The sequence below is a fragment of the Onychostoma macrolepis genome, chromosome 17 (genome assembly GCF_012432095.1).
Source record: "Onychostoma macrolepis isolate SWU-2019 chromosome 17, ASM1243209v1, whole genome shotgun sequence".
Lineage (NCBI taxonomy): Eukaryota > Metazoa > Chordata > Actinopteri > Cypriniformes > Cyprinidae > Onychostoma > Onychostoma macrolepis.
The window spans coordinates 13,329,411-13,349,342 of record NC_081171.1 but is presented as its reverse complement, the minus strand read 5'-3'; the positions used below and the strand labels follow the sequence as shown (position 1 = coordinate 13,349,342).

The window sequence follows — 19,932 nt, the reverse complement described above, 5'->3', positions numbered from 1 at the left end:
ATCGATCGGGTTTCTGAACTCATGTAAATGGGATCTCAATCCTGATCCCGACGAAAGGAACAACCCGGAAGATATTAGAGTACCGTAATGTTTGGAAAACAACGCGGGAGAAAAGTAAACGGTGATGGAGAGTTGCGTCCGTTGCTTGGACACTCTTGAAATCATGAACATGTCAATGGTTACGCAACAGCTAACAATCCCTAAAAAATATCGTGTGTAATGTTTAAAAGTTACATAAGTTAAGTGAAAGAGATTGCGTTTAACTGCGACAATTTTATTTATGCTTGAATTTTTCTGAAGTTATTCATTTGTAACGTTAACGTTAGTCGTCTGGCAACAAACATAGACAGCGGCATCAATTCAGTCATCTGGAGATCAACAGATTATTTGTGAACTAACCGGTAAGTCCATGAAAGATGCGAGAGTCAGTGTATCCTGTGCACTGGAGTACTTCAGAGTGGTGAATAAATTAAATGTATTTGTTTTAGCCGTTGTACAGCGCAAACCAATGGGTAGTTAAGTAGTTTTTTCTCTTATCACCGGAAAAAAATCCAAATTTTCCGGCGTGAGATGTTTCGGAATGCCGCGGACCTCCACCCCCTCGGACTGGTTCAGCTGACCGGACAGGGTTCACTGTTGTCGGCTTGTGCTGATTCTGTACTGGCTTGTGGTTTTGTAGGAGTAAAGATGATTTCACGAGAGTGTGGAACATATTTGTATTAGTGGACATGTGGTCTGTGCCATTAGATGGACTACAGACCTATTATTATTATTATTATTATTAGTCGTGTTCTACAAGTAATTAATATGTGTTAGTTTGAGACAGTAACAAGGACAGTGACATAAATATGATAAACCATATAAAAACTAGGTTATGTCTTATATCCACTCTTTATACAAACTCATGATACGCTCTCAGAAATAAAGCTACAAAAGCTGTCACTGGGGCGGTACCTTTTCAAAAGTTACATGTTTGTACCTAAAGGGTCCATTTTGGTATTTTAAAGGTACATATTAGTACTTAAAGTGTACATATTTGAACCTAATAGGTACAAAAGTGTACCTTTTGAAAAGGTACCGTCCCTATCACAGTGACAGCTTTTGTACCTTTATTTCTGAGAGTGTATCATATTTCCCCATTCTGAAAAATATTTTCAGTTAGTAATGAGAATTGTCAGTTTATTCAAAGTCTAGTATAACATTCATAAAATTGATATGCAAGCTTAGAAAATACAGCCAAGAGTAGCTATTTGATTAACACACAGTATATCTTGTTATGATAGATGTATTTTGCTGTCTCCTATGTTGAGAGGGTGATATAGGGCCTCTGTATCAGTTCAGCGCTGTAGAGACCCCTGCTTTGGGTGAGATAGATGATCTCTCTGCTGCATTTTACATGAACTCATTACAGGCTCATTACAAACTGCCTGACAAAGGAGCTGAGGATAATGTTGCTTCCTTATGAGATGTCCTTACAGAGAACAACACCAAACATTCTTCTCCAAAACACAGAGGAGATGGCAAGCTTTCAGTTTATGAATGCTTTTTAATTCTGTTTAACAATTGCAGTCAGTTTGCTGCATGTACTTTTTGCCACTCAAGTATTTTTGGAATAGAATATCATATTCAGAATATTTTATAGGACATTCTTAAAAATGTCTGAGCCTCCCTACCTCCCTGTCGTTCTTATATTCTCTTTCTCTCTCCCTCAGGCTCTTTCATTCACACTGTGTATCATGAGACTGGTGTTTAATAACACCTTCAGTTTTCTGTAAAAAGTGAAGTGTGCTATACCTACACAATACATATTTTTATTCTGAAATAAATTTAGTCAGATACTGAAGTAAGAAAGTTTTACTTTAACTTGATTTAATAATTTTACATTATGCTGATTTGAAAGATATTGTAGTACTGGTGTTGGATAAAATATAATTAAATAAAAGTTATCAATAATTAAATTAAATCAGATTATTTATGTGTTGACATTAATTAATTATATGCAATTAAATAAAAATAAAATTGTATTAATTAAATATTTATTATTTGTTCTCGTCAAACTTCTCTGTGAAATTATTTTATGCATGATATTTGGACTTTTTAAACAAACTATTGTAACCATTTGCTATTTATATCAGATCACTTTGGAAAACATATTTAACCTTTAAATCACACAACCTTTGCTCTTAACCGTGACAGGATTGTCAAACCAGTAAATACAGTTTTGAAATATTTTAATAGCACAGTATCAGATCGCACGCTGTGAAGACTGAAATTCTAGAATAATCCAGACCTGCTTCAACAGGCCCCCATTTCAGACAACTCTTTCCATGTCAGACTGACAACTGAACCGTAATCAGTCAAATGAAATGATTAATAACAGATGAAGCAATATTTAGTCTGATTGACTGCCTATATATTTGTTTTGCACCCCATAAATAGCAGGGGATTTTTATTTTAAGCATTTTTGAGATGGTTTTTGTTTATTAATTTCTCAACCATTAAGGCTCATTGGGCAAAAGGTTATTCAGTACTCTTAGTTCAGATAAATAATAAGCTGACTGATTTCAGACATCTCTTCGTGGATTAAAAAGTCATATCTCAGCTGTCATGTTTCAGATGCTGTCCCTGATTCAGTGCACCTCTATCAACTCATGCTCTAGTGACTTTAGCTGGTTTCTGCCCTTTTCCCCCCCTTTTTTGAAATGTGCTGTTTTTCACAGATTTTGTGAACCTGCATTGTCCATGTCATGTCAGTGGGAATGTTTGTTATTGTGTCTCATGCACATGCTGTGCCTGCTGACACGAGGATATTCATGGTCTGTGCAGAGAGGGAAAATCAAAACAATACCTGTGAGGGATTTGAGAACATCTGCACTCTGTGACCTCATCAGACTATGCATCTGAATAAAGAGATGCACTGTGGTATGTGTTATCATTTATGTGCCTGAGTGAGCTAAGAAGAGGGTGAAGGAGGATAATATTGTGGGTTTGGATGAGAGTAATAGAACCTTATAGGTCAGACCAACTACATAACATTTTGGACAGTGAAGTGTGATATACTGTATTTGACTTTTATTTTTAAGGCATTACGTTTGTATATACTGTGCATACCTGGCCCAATATATGAACATTCTGAAATATTTAAAAAATGTACACTACCATCTAGAAGTTTTGGGGTCAGATTTTTTTCTGAAAGCAATTAATACATTTATTCAGGACGGATACACTAAATTGCAATTTCAAATAAATGCTGTTTGTTTGAACTTTCTATTCATCAAAGAACTTTCAACATTGATACTAAAAATTGTGACAATAAAGACTGGAGTCATGGCTGCTGAAAATTCAGCTTTGCTATTACAGTAATTTTTGGCCCCATTTTTTCATACCTGTAGCATTTTTTTCAGTTTCAGTGCAATGGCATTTTTACTCATTGGTTTCAGCAAGGTCATGGTATGTAAATTCATTGTATTATAGCATCAACGCTCCATTGTTGTTTTGTTTTTAACTGAAACCACTGGTATTCACCCATAGAAATGAGAGAACTGGCACTATAGCAGTATGAAAGTGCCAAGTATTATGTGTACATGAACGTTTTGTAATCCATGTTGATTGGATTAAGATTCCCATACCCTTATTTTGTGATTATAAATCTTTTTATGACCTCTATATCACTCTAATCTGCTTTATTCAAAGGCGGTTGTATCTCTTGGTGATCTGGTACTGGCTGTCCTTTACCAGATGACTATTATCTCTTTTTCATTGTCTGTTAGCAAAATCCATCTTGATAATATGCCATGCCTCAATGGGGTTACGTGAAAACTGTGATGTCCATCCTTTAGATGTTTGCTTGTATTCTCACAAGTTTATTTCTTGGCATGATTTTAGATGATTTGTCTAGTGCCCAAAGTTTGAACTGCAGTACGGTTTTATGAACATTAGGTGCCAGTGTAGCACTAGTTTTGTAGCGTAATTCCTATAACAAACAGAAATGCAAGCCAACAATAAACAAGATGCACCTTAAAGAGTTTGAACCTTTATGTTCCACAAATCATTGAATGGTTTCATTTTAATTGCTCTCATTTTTAACCTACGCTTGTTTGGACTTTTGAAAGCACTACATTTAGTTCCAGGCCCTTGAAACCTGACTGGAAGTAATTGAGTGAGCGTTATTTAGTTTCTCCTCCTTCAGGGGTTTTAAAGACAGCCGTATTTCAAGTTGTCACATTGTTTTACAAATGTACAGCTGGGTTCTCCTGGCTCGTGATCATTCTAAGTGCTCTTTGATTTAGCTTCAAACAACAAAGCCCTCAGGAGTATTTACTCAAGAATGCTTTTTCAACCCCAGACTTCCCCATGCCTGTCAACTACACACTCTGTCAGCCTCAAACTTTCCCATGCCTGGCAGCCACACACACACACACACACACACACTCTCTCTCTCTCTGATCAAAGTGAAAGCACACACTTCACCTGCTTATAAAGCAGCCCCGCCCTCCAGCTGTCAATCACCCTGCCTTACCTCTTCAGTGTCTCGTAAACACGCCATAAAATCCATTTTGAAATCAAAGTGCTGAGATATTGATGTTAACTTAATTTGACAGCCCATATCATGTGCCTTTTCCCTAAGGCTACATTTGTTGTTTACGCAACAATAATGTAAATTAAAATTAGATAAAATATAATACAATTTTTAAAATGTTTTTTACATGCTGTATATAATATTTTGTTATAATTAATTATGTTTTGTTTATATGTATGTGTACACGTATGCATACACATACACAAAGGCTATAAGTATGTATATGCAAGAGCTTTGAAAAGAGCTTTAAAAATTAACTGATAATAAAAAATCTTTTTTTAAAAGACATTTTATTAAATTTTTTTTTATATGGGTAGTTGACATAAAGTGTCAAGCAAGGCAAGGCAAGGCAAGTTTATTTATATAGCACATTTCATACACAATGGTAATTCAAAGTGCTTTACATAAAAGGAAGTGAAATAGTCATTAAAAATAATAAGAAATTAAAAATAATAAAAATCACAACAATAAAAACAAAGTGATTTAAAAATTGATTTTAAAGAAATTTAAAACATTTAAGAATAGAAAGTGATTATACATAGTGCAATCAGTTCGGACGTAGCACAGTGCTCATTCAACAAATGCACAGCTAAACAGATGAGTTTTGAGTCTGGATTTAAAAGTGCACATCTGTTTTAGCACATCTGAGACATAAAGTGTCTTCTGCATTATAATTCACCAAAAACTCTTTTAAACAAATATTAATTAACATATAACAAATTAAGTAACATATTACATGGAATGTTTACACTTGCAAAGATTAATTTGTCACACACCAGATTGCAAACCAAAAAAAAAAAAATTAAACCAATAAAAATAATGAAATATATAGGTCATTTGAAACTAGAAAAACATGTTCCCTAAATGTACACTTAACACAAATGTTAATTTTAACCTAAAATGTTGATTTTGAAAAGAAAAAAAGGTAATTGACATCTTATTTTAGTTCCTCTATATGACAATGTATAATAATATTATACATTTAGATCTTTATGCTAATAATTATGTATTATATTAAATTGATAAATAACAGGCCTTAGAACAGTTTTGATCTAGATCACAAAATGATTAAGACTGGTGAACTGGTGCATGCCTAAATGAATCTGGTAAATTGTAGTTCCCTCTTCATTGCAGTGGAGGGTGCTGATGGGCCATTCGTGACCCACATCAACGTTGCATTGTGTTTGGTCTCTGGCTCCTGTCTTTTTTTTTTTTTTTTTTTTTTGTTGCTGTTGCTTGCTTCAACAATGCTCTTCTTAGAGTCCTACACATCCACTGCACTCATCTAAAGGAGTGAATCATTGCCTTGGGGTTCAGAGTGTTGTTCAAGTCGGCCTTTCTGTTTGATTGTAGCTGTCCAGCAATCAAAACATGTTGCATTAATTCAAATCCCTTAAACTGGACCGGCAGTCCTGGCCTTCACACTCTCCTGCACAATGGTGAGAAATGGAGAAATAGAGAGACAGTGAGCAACCTGGACCAGCTCCTGAGTTTGAGGTTTGTTTTTCTGTTCGTGTCTCTCTCAGTCAGTGTAGGGATTAGGCCTGTAGTTGCTGTGCCGTAAGTTACCATACAGATGTGAGCTGGGATAGCGTTGTCATGCCATCCACGGCTTCCTGTCTGGATTGATGGGCTAGTTGGGTCCTCCAAAAAAGCTTGCTTGTGTGTATGCAGGTGTGTGTGTGGTTTGGGATGAGTACAGTATCATTTGTCAGACAAAAAGGCTACTTGATAATCAAGTACAAACAGTTTAGGCCCTTTCAGTCATCTGTGTTTGCTTGTGCAATGTTGTGCCTCTTTTTGTGCTAAAAAATAGTCATCAAAGTATATACTGATTTAGAAGTGTTGAAATGTTCAGCTGAAATGTCTGTTTAAGTAGGTCTTTATGTGTTTATATAGACGGTGCCTGGCTGTATGGGAGTTGATAGGTTTAAGCTACAACACAATGGTCTGTTTGCCTTTGTGGAAACTCTTAAACCAGACCTTGAGATGTAACATATAAAGAGATTTTTTTTTCTTAAGGATTTTTATTCTACATAGGTGCATTAAATTGATTACATATTAAATACATGCTTTCTATTAATCAAAAATCCTGAAATGGGTTTTATTAACCATAAAAATATTAAGCAGCAAATAATAATAAAGAAATCCGGATAACAGACCGATTTCTGAAGGATCATGTGACAATGAAGTAATGGCTGCTGAAAATCTGTAGTAATATTTCACAATATTACTGTTTTTTTTTTTTACTGTAAATGCAGCCTTTGTGAGCATAAGAGACTTCTTACAAAAATATTTTGAAAAAGTTTAATGGTATATTTCTATAAATAAAAAAACAAGTCAGTTTTACTTGTCAGATAACTTTACCTTGTTTAAGATGTTTATATATAATTACTAGGAAAAAAGACAAATACAGAATTAAGATTTTTTTTTTTTGCACTCAGTAGTTGTTTCCTGGGAATAAATAGTGTTGTGGCATCACTACGAAACTTACAAACATTAGCAATTATACTGTTCTTTGGAAACACTGGCCTTAATAGAATCACTTTAGGCCATCAGAGTGCTGTAATTTGTGGCAGAGGCTTGACACATTCTCAAGTAAGACTCAGTCCACGTCACAAGCAGCTCTTAGTCACACAACTGATTGGAGAGGACCGCCTAGTTTAGATTGTCAGGAGAAGATGATGTCTGAAATACGAGAGCTCTCAAAACCATTTTAATACTTTAACTGCTGCTGAAAACTCTCTGAGCTCTGGTCCCGGCCCTGCGGGCTCCTGCTTGGGAAAGCTGATATAGGATCTGACAAGACAGGGCTTGACACAGCAATGCACTTCCCTGCTTTTGTGTCCACTTACCTGCGGCCAGCCGCTTGCATTTGAGGATTTCCCCATATAAAGAGGAAGAGAGGAAACATGTGTATGTGTTGACAATCATCAGTCATATACAACATGCAGGAACTGTGGATAGAATAGCAGGGAGTGTGTGTGCTGGGTTTAAAATCGAGTGGGCATCCCATTAGAATCAAAGTCTTTGTGTTTTTAGAGGGGCACTTGGGTGAGTGTGTTTTTTTTGCATGCATGGCTGATCACTCCGGCTGCTTGTCAGATGGAGCTCCTCCAGGTGCTGGAGAATTCGGCATTCCCAGTCCAAACCAGCATTCCTGTTCCGCCTGCTCTCTCTGTTCCTCCTCACCCGCACACAGACTCACATGATGATGCTCAAACTCAGAGGTCACTCAGGAAAAGCCGACCTTTATTTTAAATTGAAAATAACTTTGTGTCTCGTCTCTGTCAGCGGTGTCGGCTTTAGGGGTCATAGAGAGGGCAAGACTCTTATCCAGAATGCCAAAAACACCTGGAGAAAAAGATAACATTTCATTACAAGTAATACTTCGATTGTCAGTGTACTCTTTGTGAATTGTGCATTGGTACTAATCAAACAATCTGTACTTTTTTTTATGCATCCCGTTCAACCTGACACAGCAATATTTGTACCACCAATAGCCTGAGTTTGGGGTGTGACTACCTTTTTGTTTGACGAATAGCATATGTGGGAAATGTTTAGAAAATAAAATTGCTTAAAATTATTTTTTAAGTTATTTTCCGTGTCAGAAATTATATATGAAATGTTTTATATTATATTATATTATATTTTGCATGACCAAAATATATTTGATATATAGGCTAATTCTTTAGATGTGGATATAAATAATAGAATGTGCTTTTTTTTCAGTGTGTGTTTTAAGCACTAAGAGGTACAAAAATTATATTATTGTATAATATTATATAGTAATATATATTATTTGTTAATACACTAGAAAAAAAGTTTTTTTGGTAGGATTTACTTTGAAACCATTTTCACTCAGAAATTTGCTAGTAAATTTTTGCAAATTTACAAAGAATAATAATAATTAATAACATTTTTATTCACTCAAAAAAAAATCTGCAAAAATAGGGCACAATATACTGTATAATTTGAAGGAATTTTTCCGTATTCATTTTAACAGGTGTTTTAGCAGTATTTTGAATTTCACACTTCATTGCATTGTGTTTTAGAGTTAACAGAAATGTCCATAAAATTAATGGATAATGTCGTGTGTAATGAGCTGCCAGTACTTTTTCTGTTATTGTACAGACTTATTTTTTACAGTGTTGTTTTTTAGCTTCATAAAAATATCTATGGCAATGTGATTTTGTCCTCTGTGTGGTCTGATGTAGAAATAACTCTGAAAGGTCTAAACGAGGTCGATCACTCTGGATGTCACCCTGAAGAAAAGAAGAGAGTGAGGGAAAAAGAGCGAGAGGAAGGGCAGGTGTGTGCTGTGTAGCGGCCACCATGTCAACGTCTGCCTTTCTGGACTGACAGGTTGTCATTTTTTTGTGACAGCATCCTGCAGACTATCCGTAATGAGCTGCTGTGAAGTCCGCAACATTCTCCTGACCTTTCGGTGGCTCGCATCATTCCCAGGTCTTCTCCTTCCACGCATCCTTGTCAAAGGGCCAAACCGCAAAACGCTGGGGGATGAACGCTGGCAGGGACATTAAAGAAAGTAAATCCAACAACAAAAACAAAGACACGGACACACTGACACCTGTCTCACTTGCACCTGTCTCACCAACAACCACACTGGACACTGATAGACAGACTCCAAGAACTGCTCTCCCGTTGTTTAGAGGCTCCTTGCGGTTTTGGCCTTTGTTGATGTTGACGTTTACTCACCTTTGGTCACCAGAATTTATTTCGCAAACAAACTCTAGCCTGTGTTTGAAAGTCACAGAAAAAAGCCCCCACAGTATTCAGACAAAAAAAGATCCCCGCCATTTCTTAAATGACAAAAAATTCCTCAGCTCTGGGAAGTGTGACCCAGCCTTGCGCCCCCACTGTTTGGCTTTCTGCTCCAAGTCTCTGGGTAAACACCTGCTTAAAAGGCATCGCTCTTTTTTCTCTCCTCTGTTCTTTTCGTGGCCCTCTTTCTCCTGATCATTTTGCTCTAATGACGTTTACAGATGTACTTAGACCTCCTCGTGAGTGTTTTAGTCTCAGGTTATTACCACCCATGTTTACGGCTATGCTTACAAGAATCGCATTACGCCTGGCCTGTCGGAATAGAAGAATTCAAATCAAAGCTCATGCAAAGCTGTCTTTATCTAAGTGTTTAGGAAGAAAGCCAGCCTGGACATTCAATTTTAAACTCAATCATAGAAGGTTGTGGGTATTGAATTGATGCAAACACAACCCCAGACACACACACACACACACATATAATATAATATAAATAATATATATATATATATATGTAGGCCTATATATTGGCTTGCTGTATGCAGTAACTACAGATTTTTTCAATTTGACTGATGAGTTTTTCTCGACTTTGCTCAGATTTAGAGAAAATAATGCAATGGATATTAAATATAAAATTTTTCCATCAAAAGTATTTTTCTCAATTTCGTTGTAAGTATGTTGTACAGTTGTATGTCAAAATTATCATTACTAATATAATGGTAATGTCATTGAACTTTAAAACAGCACTGTATTGTTGTGACTATTTATATAAAACAGAGCACAATTATGAGTCTAATATAGCTTTTAATTTGAGTAACATACAATTCAGTCTTAATATTACCATGCGTTTTTACTTCATCATAGAAAATAGTTCCTAATAAGGCACTGGAAAATTAACTGTTGCACATTGCCAAGTAAAACACGTTAGCTGTGTGTTGTTCCAGAATGAATGAGTGTTTTTGAATAGATCTGTTGAATAAATGATTCAATGACTCATAAAAACATTCCCTTCATCCCAGTTTGCATATCATCCACCATAAATAGTATTAAAGATTACTAATTGCAAGTACTATTTAGGGCAGAAATTGGGATGCAGGAAGTTTTATTCCTGAATGAATAATTTTTTTTAAATGAATCAGCTAAATCAATGACTCACTTACTCTATAAAGACAGTTGCTTGTTGACACCTACTGACATAACAGTATGCTTAAAAAGTCAATAAAGAATCCCTACCACTAATGCGCACACACACACAACGAATTTGCTTATGCTCACCAAGACTGCATTTATTTGATTAAATATAGAGTAAAAAAAGTAATATTGTAAATTTAATTGGAGCTATTTATAGTATTAATACCTCTTAGGAATGTGAAAAAGGGAAGGATAGAGAGAGAGCGAGGGAGGAATGAAGTGGAAGAATGACCATGCAGCACTGAGTAGATAAGATGACTGGTGGCGATGGCATTGTGTGTATGCACGTGTGTGTGTGTGCTGCTCGGTCAGCTCTACAAGAGCATGGCACAGAATCAGAAAACTTCTATCCAAACCTGCTGACATGTGCTTTCTCTCTCTTTCTTTCTCTCCCTCCCTCTTTACAGTTCTCCTCCTCTTTTTAACCCACCTCTTATTGAAGAGAGGCTAGTAAATCCTTGGCTAGTCTCAGTTAATGCTGCTAACTCTCATTTGAGATTGAGAGAGCTGGCAACGTGTTTGTGCCGATCTTCTCTGTCTCAAACCTTTTTTCCCCCCTCTGTCTGAACTCTTCAACTCTTGAACTCTCAATGGCCTCACTCTCCGTCTCTCTGACAACAATTGGAGTAGATTCTTCCTTTTCATCCCGTCGGGATCTCCTCGTTTTTCACACTTGTTCATTCCTTTCTCCTCTCATTTGACAGACAGACAGACCTGCCCCCCGGCCACGTCACTCACGCTGCCCAACTTCATTTACGGCCTTGATTGACACCTCTTACACACGCGCTCGCACACACAGACATACTGTAGATGTCTTCTCACATGAATAGTATTAGCTTTACCTCATTTTGAGCTGCTTGTCTGTCAGTCGCTATTATTTTCCTGCTGAATGTGAATAGAGGCCTCTCTGAGACACTCAGACTGTGTGTGTGTGTGTGTGTGTGTGTGTGTGTGTGTGTGTCATGGCGCCACTCTGTCCTTGTGTCTCTTCAATGGCACCTTCATGTTATGTAGCGTAGCCACATATTGTCTGTCACACTTGACTTGTCTCTCCTGTTATGAGGACCTCAGAATGTGGAGAAAAGAAATAGATGAGTGGACTGATATGATACAGTATAAATTGTATGAAGCTTTGGTATTTCAACCGCTGAAAGCAGACAGATGGGAATATATAGACTAATTCAGTTCTTTTCTCTGCTTGCATATGGTTTTTCTGGTGTGTTGCCTTTTGAGCTGAGGTCTTTTTAATGGAAATGTCTAAAATATCCCTGCTTAGAAAGCCAGCTGAGTTTTTCCTGTTATGCAGTACTTTTTGAAATGTAAATTTAAGCAAGTATTTCTATAGTAGACTTTCAAAATATGCTGTGGTCAAGATCAGGTAATTAAACTTTATTAATTATAGCTTGGTTATATTATAATGGCAAGAAAATGAGCCAGATTCCAGAATTTTACCATCTTTGGAAATGTTGATTAATGCTGATTTATGTCATTTTGATGGACTGGACAGAACGCTTTAGAGTGAGAATACCACAAACTACTTACTAAACTAGCCTACTTTCTTAAATACCTCTTACTAACTTACCAAAATGTCACAAAAATAATAAAAACTTGCTAGAAGAAAAATTAATTTTTAAATAAAAAAATAATAAAGAAATATTTTTGTTCTGATTTTGCTATGATTACGTTTGTGCAGCCTTTAAAAACTACTAGTAAAATTGTTAAAAAATTACACTACCCTTCAAAAGTTTGGGGTCAGGTTTTTTATTTTGAAAGGAATTAATACTTTTATTTACCAAGGGTGCATTAAAACTGATCAGAGGTGACAGTAAAACATAATGTTACAGAAGTGTTCTATTTCAAATAGATGCTGTATTATGCTTTCTGCGAAAATATAAAGCAGCACAGCTGTTTTCAACATTGATAATAAGAAATTTTTCTTGAGCAGCAAATCAGCATATTAGAATGATTTCTAAAGGATCTTGTGCCACTTAAGACTGGATGGGGACATAAATGTACTGCATAACAGAACTGACCTATGGTCAAGCTGTTGCTTTGAACGTGAAGCAGGGTTTTTTTATTGTGGCCTGAGTTGGTTTATCAGTCCTAACCATCTTGGCCAGAAAGACCTTTCCAACAGTACTTGGTCCCACCTGCTCATAGTGAAACTGATTGGCCATCTAGAACAGCTTGTAACCATATATGACCAACAAGAAACCATGTGCAACAAAAGCTTGTTTAGCAAGATTCTGCAGTTTATTGTTCCAGTCAGACTGTCTTTTGAATGTTATGATGAACTTTACTCCCACCCTTTTGCTTTTTCTCTCTCTCTCCTCCTCTGTTTATTGGGTTACTTATCACTCTTATGGAGATCACTTCCTCTCTCTCTCTCCACGTCATCTTCATTCCCCTGTCTTATCACTCTCCCTACAGCACTCCTGGGCATCCTCCAGCATCCCATCATACCCTTCTGTAATCTGTGACACCATTTCGTCAGCACATCTACTTGTGTGTTTGACTTCCCCATTCCCCTTTTCGTTTCTCTCTCCCAAAGTGTTTTCCATTGTTTTGTGTCTCTTTAATGTTAATGCTGATGGCCGTGGCTAGGCTGTGCCCTAGAGGACTCTGATAAGAGCTGCTGCCTCTTCTGTTTTCTTTTGGTTGTACTGTTTTATATTTTCACTTCAGTAACTTCAGCTTGAAATACAGAGGAGAGAGAGAAAGGAAAAACAGAGGTGGTAATGCTGAAACGGAGTCAACACACAAAAAAGTAGATAGAGTTATATTATGGTTCTATACAAATATTAAACATGATATTTTTGCTCAACACAAGCCTGCTGTCTATGCGTGTGGTGTGAGGAAACCTAATAACGTTCACTAAAATCACAGCAAGTGTCAGGAAAAGGTTGTTATGATTCTCTAAAAGGGGAAGAGTGATAGGTGAAGGGTTAAGGTGAAATTAAAATGCCTTTTTGAGGGGTGTTTGGGGGGCTGCAGTTCATCACCTGTGGCAGTTTCCGTTGTCTGTAATTTCAGCTGTCAGTCCAGGTTAGATGGGACACTTTTACTTGTGTCTGTGACTGAAGAGAGTTCTGAAACGAGAGAGAGAGGGAAAGTCAAGAGAGGACATGTCTGCGTTTCCCTCACTCATCTCCTTAAATCAGCAGGTGAATCTCTCTCCACTCTCCGTCATGACCCTGGATAGGGCCGCAGGGTCACCAGGGGTCAATCACTTGCTGATGATTTTCGTTCCGTCTTTTTTACGCTGCAGTCAGCTAAACTCTGCGGTGGTTATCTGTGCTCTGCACGTGATTTCACCGGCCTGACCTTTTTAATTTCTTCTGACATTTTTTATTATTCAATTTGCCCTGTGTTCTCGTATGTCGCTAAGGTCCTGTTGCTTTGAAAAAAGTCAAATGAAATAGAATAAAAAAATGTAGAGTTGCTTGATTGCATTAAATAAATCGAAGACTGGCGGTGTGGATGATAATTGACTATGAAGGGCAGAACTAAAGGTACAGTTAAAGCGAGAGTGCCATAAATGAGGAATGATAAATTTAATCTGGGCCTGATTAAATAAGCGAAAAGAGGAACAACGTCTCTTTGGGGTCGACCACTGGGCAAACAGAAAGATTGCCTGATGGACTCATCCTTTGCTCAGGTTGAATATTAATGTGAATACGTGTGTTTGAGAGAGAGAAAGAGAGGGAGAGCGAACCGATAAGACTTTGATAAAGATTCGTTTTCCCAGGGATTTAATTATGTTGCCTTTTAAATCTGAGCAGGACCGGAGGGCCAGATGCTCCCTGTCCTTGTTGTAAAACATTCTCTGTACTGTTTGACTTTAATGTTCACCTGCTTTGACAAATCTAATGTGTAATTTAGAGACTTACGGCAAACATACAAGTGCAGCATGCTTTTCATAGGCTTCCTTAACACCTGGCATTAACATGTGTTTTCAGGGATTGTATCACACTTGACCATATTAAAACCCAATACCCAAGATACATTGGGACTGGTTTCGGGTGAATGAAACCTCATTTGGAGTTGGTCAATGATGGATTTTAACCCAAAGTTTGTAAATGCTATCCAATTCAATCCAGTTCCCTGTCGGATCACACCGTGAACTGTTCCTTTAATATCAATGTCTTTACTGTCACTGTCATGTATGGCACAATAAAAAGTAGTAATAGGGCAGATCTTTATAGAAATAACCCTTTATACATCATAATAACTCATTTTATAGTGATGCACGTTTGGCTGATTGACTGTGGTGAAAGTCTAAACTGCTGTCATTCTGTTTCCTTTGAGCAGATCTCAGGTAGACTGACTGTGTTCCTCTGCTCAGCCCAGTGTTTAGACAGTTGGAGACGTCCACCTGAGGGGCAGATACGGCTAGAGGAGGTAGGGAACATGTTGGCCCCAGGATCAGGATTAGAAGTAGTTTGACAGCTGCTCAGTGTGGTTCCTATATGTTTTCATGTGTAGGAACAGCTCCAGACTTAAATCTCTCTTGTAGAAGTTTACTAAATGTGTAATTATCCTAAATATTTGATTGCTTGGGACAAATGTGTGTTCATTTGCATGAGTTGCAATATGTTGTAGTATGTTAAAAATGGAATTTGCTGTTAATAGTTCAGTCAAGTGTGAAGAAGTTGATTAAAATGTATTATTATTATTATTATTTTCAATAATGAAACAGAACATCCTTGTTGAAGTTGTCAAATAACCAAGCTGAGAATTGTCAGCAGTTTTATCCAAACTTAATTCAAATACTTCTATTAATACTGCACTAATTTATTTTTGTTTGTTTGTTTGTCAATGATATTATGGTGTCTATCTTTACAGGCCTTTTATGTGCACACTTTTGGACAAGCTAGATTTTAGGTCTAAGTTCAAACACTGGAGGGGACCTGTACTCAGTTTTTCTGGGGGTCTTGTGATGCTGCCCAAAGAAAAGAAAATAGACTATTTATTTTTGGATTATTCATAAATGGGTTGCCTCTGCCTCACATACACACCGTAGACACAGAAGAGGCCTGTCACAGGCAGATGATGCACTTGTCAGATTTCTCAAAGGAATACTCAAGTGTTTTTCACACATTAAAAAAAAAGAACATTTACACTTTTCTCTCTTTCCACTAAGCTGGCCAGTCTCAATGAGATATCCTTAGTGTGAAAAAAAAAAAAAAAAGAGAACCAGAATTGCAAATGCAGATTTAATCTCATGCGCTGCACAAAAACTGTCCCTTTCTTCACACACTATTAACATTAGCTATATTTCCATCACCCAGTTTTTATGCATCAGAAACAAGTGATGGAAACGTCAAATTTCAGGGGGAAAAAAAACATAATTCGCAAAGTTTTTACATTTACCAAATAAATTCTGCCATGCGCATCAAAAAAGTTGTCTGACTTTGCATAACTTGACTAACCAGTGGACCGATCTTGTTGCACAGCATCTCAAATGTGGTTATGGTCATTCTGAGATGACTGAGCAAAGTCTGTCGTCAAAGTATTTCTGGATAATTGTCTTATACAACAGCATTCCCAAACAGCAGGCATCCAGCTCCGAAAGCATTGACCGCATTTATTATGTTTCGTCTGCTCTTTCTGATGCGCAAGTAATTTATTATTATTATATAAGCTCAATGGCTTCACTTAATTTTCTTAGTTATGTTTAGTGCCAATTTATCAGGAAGTGACGATTTTGTTCTCTTTGACTGGTTGGATGGAAATGGTGCTTATTTGCAAATGTTTTATGTGATATTCCAGTTTTGTGCATAACTATATTCGCAACTTTGGATGGAAACATAGCTATTCTCTGCATGCACACACCTTAAACAAAGCAGAGAAACAATTACTAGGAAATCTCAGACTGCCAATTAAACAATCAATCACAATTTCTCGAAAAGCCATTTCAAAAACACTCAACGGTGAAAAACTCAAAGCTGTGCTTCAGTGTGTTGGGTAGAGGGGTTGTGTTTGTCCCACTGGCTGACCTCTCTTTTGTTCTTCCCCAGATCAGTAAATACTGCTTCTTAATTTGCTCGCGCTCAGCACAATAAAAGCCCATTAACGCATGCAAATGTGGAGCCCCTTCAGCAGCTTGCCACGGCCGGCCGGTGCTGCTGTGTTCACGATACTGTGGCATCTGCAGCACGGCATTCTGGGACATGCCCGCTGACTCTGAACGAGCGCGCAGGGAGCACTGTGTCTCCAGTGAGTGCCAGGAAGGGAGTGTGCGCTGTGTTTTGATAAGCAGTTTCACTAATTTGCCATTCAGGTCATTCTCATGTCTTAATTTGGGTGGAACAATGAGACCAATTGTCTCTTTTTGTTTCACTCCAAGTGCTTCTCCGGCCTGCGTTGTGAAGCGCAGCCTTGCGTCACCCTGATGTCAAAAATAAAGATGCAATTCTCTCATTTTCTAGCTTATCGTGGCCGTTTTGAGACAGGGTCATCAAAAATGAGCCTTCCGCCTGACTGTCCATCTCAAAGTATGAATTGAAGCTTCTTCCCTCTGTAGAGAAATTGGGTTTCTGTCGGGAGAGAGAGAAAGAGCTGACTCGCTCTAAAAGCTAGCGAGAAGATGAAAGAATCCTCTTATGTCAGTAAACTTGTTAAGAGGCTGTGCTGGGGACAGCGTTTTCCCAACACTTTTTTTTTTTTTTTGGTTTAGCGTTATTTTATGTTTGTGGTAAATTTTATTTATTTATTTATTTAGGAAAGTGGCAGAATTTTTTGCCCCTCTCTCTTTCTCTTTCTCCCTCTCCCCCTCTGTTAGCCCAGGCCTCGAGATAAGACTTGGCATGCTCAGCGCTAACCCTGTGACACAGACAGAAAGCAGAGATGCTGCTCTTCCTTCAATATGACATTAGATTTAATTTTTTCTGCAACCTTTAGCCATCCAAACAGGTCACATGGATGGATAGATGTCTGGACCAAGGATATTTGAAAGTTGTTCAGTCTGTCAAACTATGTTTCTGCTGAAACTGTGCCATAAGCCATGTACTACGGTGCTCGTTTGGGTGTTGCAGGTTTGTGTCCGGCCTGCGACATGCCCCAATCTCATTGTGATTCCCTATCACTGACTACTGAAAGTGTTTACTTTTTGATATATTGAGAATTAATTGAATTAACATTTGTGATATTTCATGCCACTTTGTCATATACTGTTTTTACTGTATCTAGCTAAATTATTGCCTTTAATTCAGTACTTACAGTTAACTTTTAGGATTTAAACACCCATCCTCACATGTCTCAGCATTTTTAATCAACTGAAAAAGTTCAGCATTAGCTTAAAAGCTCATTTAGACTGATTATATTCATTTCACTGGTAAATGGCCTGTATTAAAGGCATAGTTCACCTTCAGTTGTTCCCCATTGACTTGCATAGTGGGTTTTTTTTATTATTTCCATACTATGGAAGTCAATGGGGACCATCAACTGAAGGTGAACTATCCCTTTAAATTTCTATACATCTTTGTCTAAATAAATTCAAAATATAAATGCTAAATGAATTTAGGCATCACAGTATTTATATTCTACAATATTAAAAAAATTATCATTATGAGATTTGCTAAAGATTACATGTAACAGTGTTATTAAATTATTCTTTTTTTTTTTTTAAAGATTAACTTTAAGTGAGCAAAGGTAATATAAATGTAAAACAATAAAGGAAATGAGAGTGCACAATTAAATAATCAATATCGACCAAAGCAATTCATAAAAAATAAAAAAAATCAGTTGATAACCAATGTGGAATCAATATATTGTGCATCCTTAGATAAAATTGCCAAATGCATAAATATTATACTAATTTAGTATTTAGTATAAGTGTGCAATACAAGTGACACAGCCAATACTTTTTTTTGTTTTTTAGACATGTCATTTCATATCCTCTGTAGCTGACTGGAACGAATATACAGTTCTTTTGATTGCCATCTGTCTGAGAAAGAAAGAGTGTGTTGTAGCCCACTAGTCCAGGGAGTTGTCACAGTGTGTGTGTGTGTGTGTGTGGAGGAGACAGAGGTGTGTTCACCTTGTTGAGACGAGCAGAGGTGTTCCACACTGTGCTGACACCTGGCACAGAGCTCTGGCTCAAACCCAGACACACAGCAGGAGCGAGTGTGTGTGTTTGAAGAAAACAGAGAGTGTGTGAGTGGTGTCACAGTCTGGTGTGTGTGCCAGCATGTTGTGTCAGTAAGCACCCTTGAGATGCATATGTTTATCTGTGTAGAGGATTCATCCTTTTTCATTTCCTTTAAGTTGATGCGTTTTTTGTATGTGTATGAACTGAAATCGCTCCTCTTTTTTAGTGTGGACCAAAGGTGCCAAAAACTAGTTACAGTCTGAAAACAATCCTCCCTATCTCTGCAGCTCTCTTGAGGTCTCTGTGGTGATATGAAAGACACAGTGCAGGGCTCTTGTTGCATATCTCCGCTATTGTTCTGTCTGCCCTTCCTCTTTCTCACTGGCTCTCTCTCCCTGTTTGGACAGACTCCTGTTTGAGTTCGATCAGATGTCGTTCTGCCTGGCGGAGCTGCACTTGTGGTCCTTCAGAAACAGCCTGCAAGTCCCAGGTAATTAAAACACACCAAAAGTCTCTCTTTCACCACATTTGGTTGCCTCTTGTATGTGTATTCCTTATATCATTCCTTTGCTGTCTTCTTTTCTTCTTATTAAATGCACCCGTATGTCTCTGTCTGACTTTGTCTTGTGTAATAACCAATATTAGTTCTTTCAGAGCCGGTTAAACTGTTGTGTCACTCACTTATGGTGGTTATTATTACACCAGAGCGGTTAGTCATTTTACTAGAGACATTCTGTGGCCTATAATTAAATTTATGGCACCCTTAATTATAGCTTTTAAGAGGCAGTTTGTGATAAATACTTCATAACACACATTTCAATTTGTCGTGCCATTCCTTTTGTTCTTTAATTGTTCTTTATAGCTAAAATCCTCACATCCTCCGCTCTTTTTGTAACCTTTTTTGCACGTTTGTTCCTTCTTCACCCTTTGATTTTTCTTCTTGGCTGTTCTGATATATTGTAAGTGTGTGTAAGAGCAATTTGTATTTTCTTTTTCTCACAGACGAGGCCAGTTATCAGTTATTTGGAAAATCCTGTGATAACATGTTGTCGTGGATTATATGCATGCATGTTTGTGTACATGCGTTTTATTGTGTTCTGCAATCTGTGTGCGAGTATTTGTATGTGATTGCAGCTCTATCGCCTGTAGCCAGCCCTCCTGACCCGTATATTGAGTGACAGAGAGAGAGAGAGAGGGAATGAAATGAATGAAAACTTTAAAAATGATGCATCAACATAGATGTATGAGTGGATGGAAATAGTGTAGTCTGTGTTTATTTGTTATACCA

At 37.3% G+C, this 19,932-nt stretch overlaps 1 protein-coding gene across 5 annotated transcripts in view; it reads left to right on the top strand.

Annotated features, from left to right (window-relative positions):
• The window catches only part of wdpcp (WD repeat containing planar cell polarity effector), a 92,647-nt gene that overhangs the window by 32,917 nt on the left and 39,798 nt on the right, over nt 1–19,932 (top strand). The window contains exons 1-3 of one of the 5 annotated variants that reach the window (XM_058748461.1): nt 58–401; nt 14,864–14,953; nt 19,052–19,134. In XM_058748461.1, the coding sequence (XP_058604444.1) occupies nt 19,074–19,134 (61 nt within the window). In that variant the 5' untranslated portion in view covers nt 58–401; nt 14,864–14,953; nt 19,052–19,073. Of the gene's footprint in view, nt 1–57; nt 402–14,863; nt 14,954–19,049; nt 19,135–19,932 lie in introns of those variants that run through there. The other 4 variants (XM_058748462.1, XM_058748460.1, XM_058748463.1 and 1 more) reach the window with 4 other exon arrangements.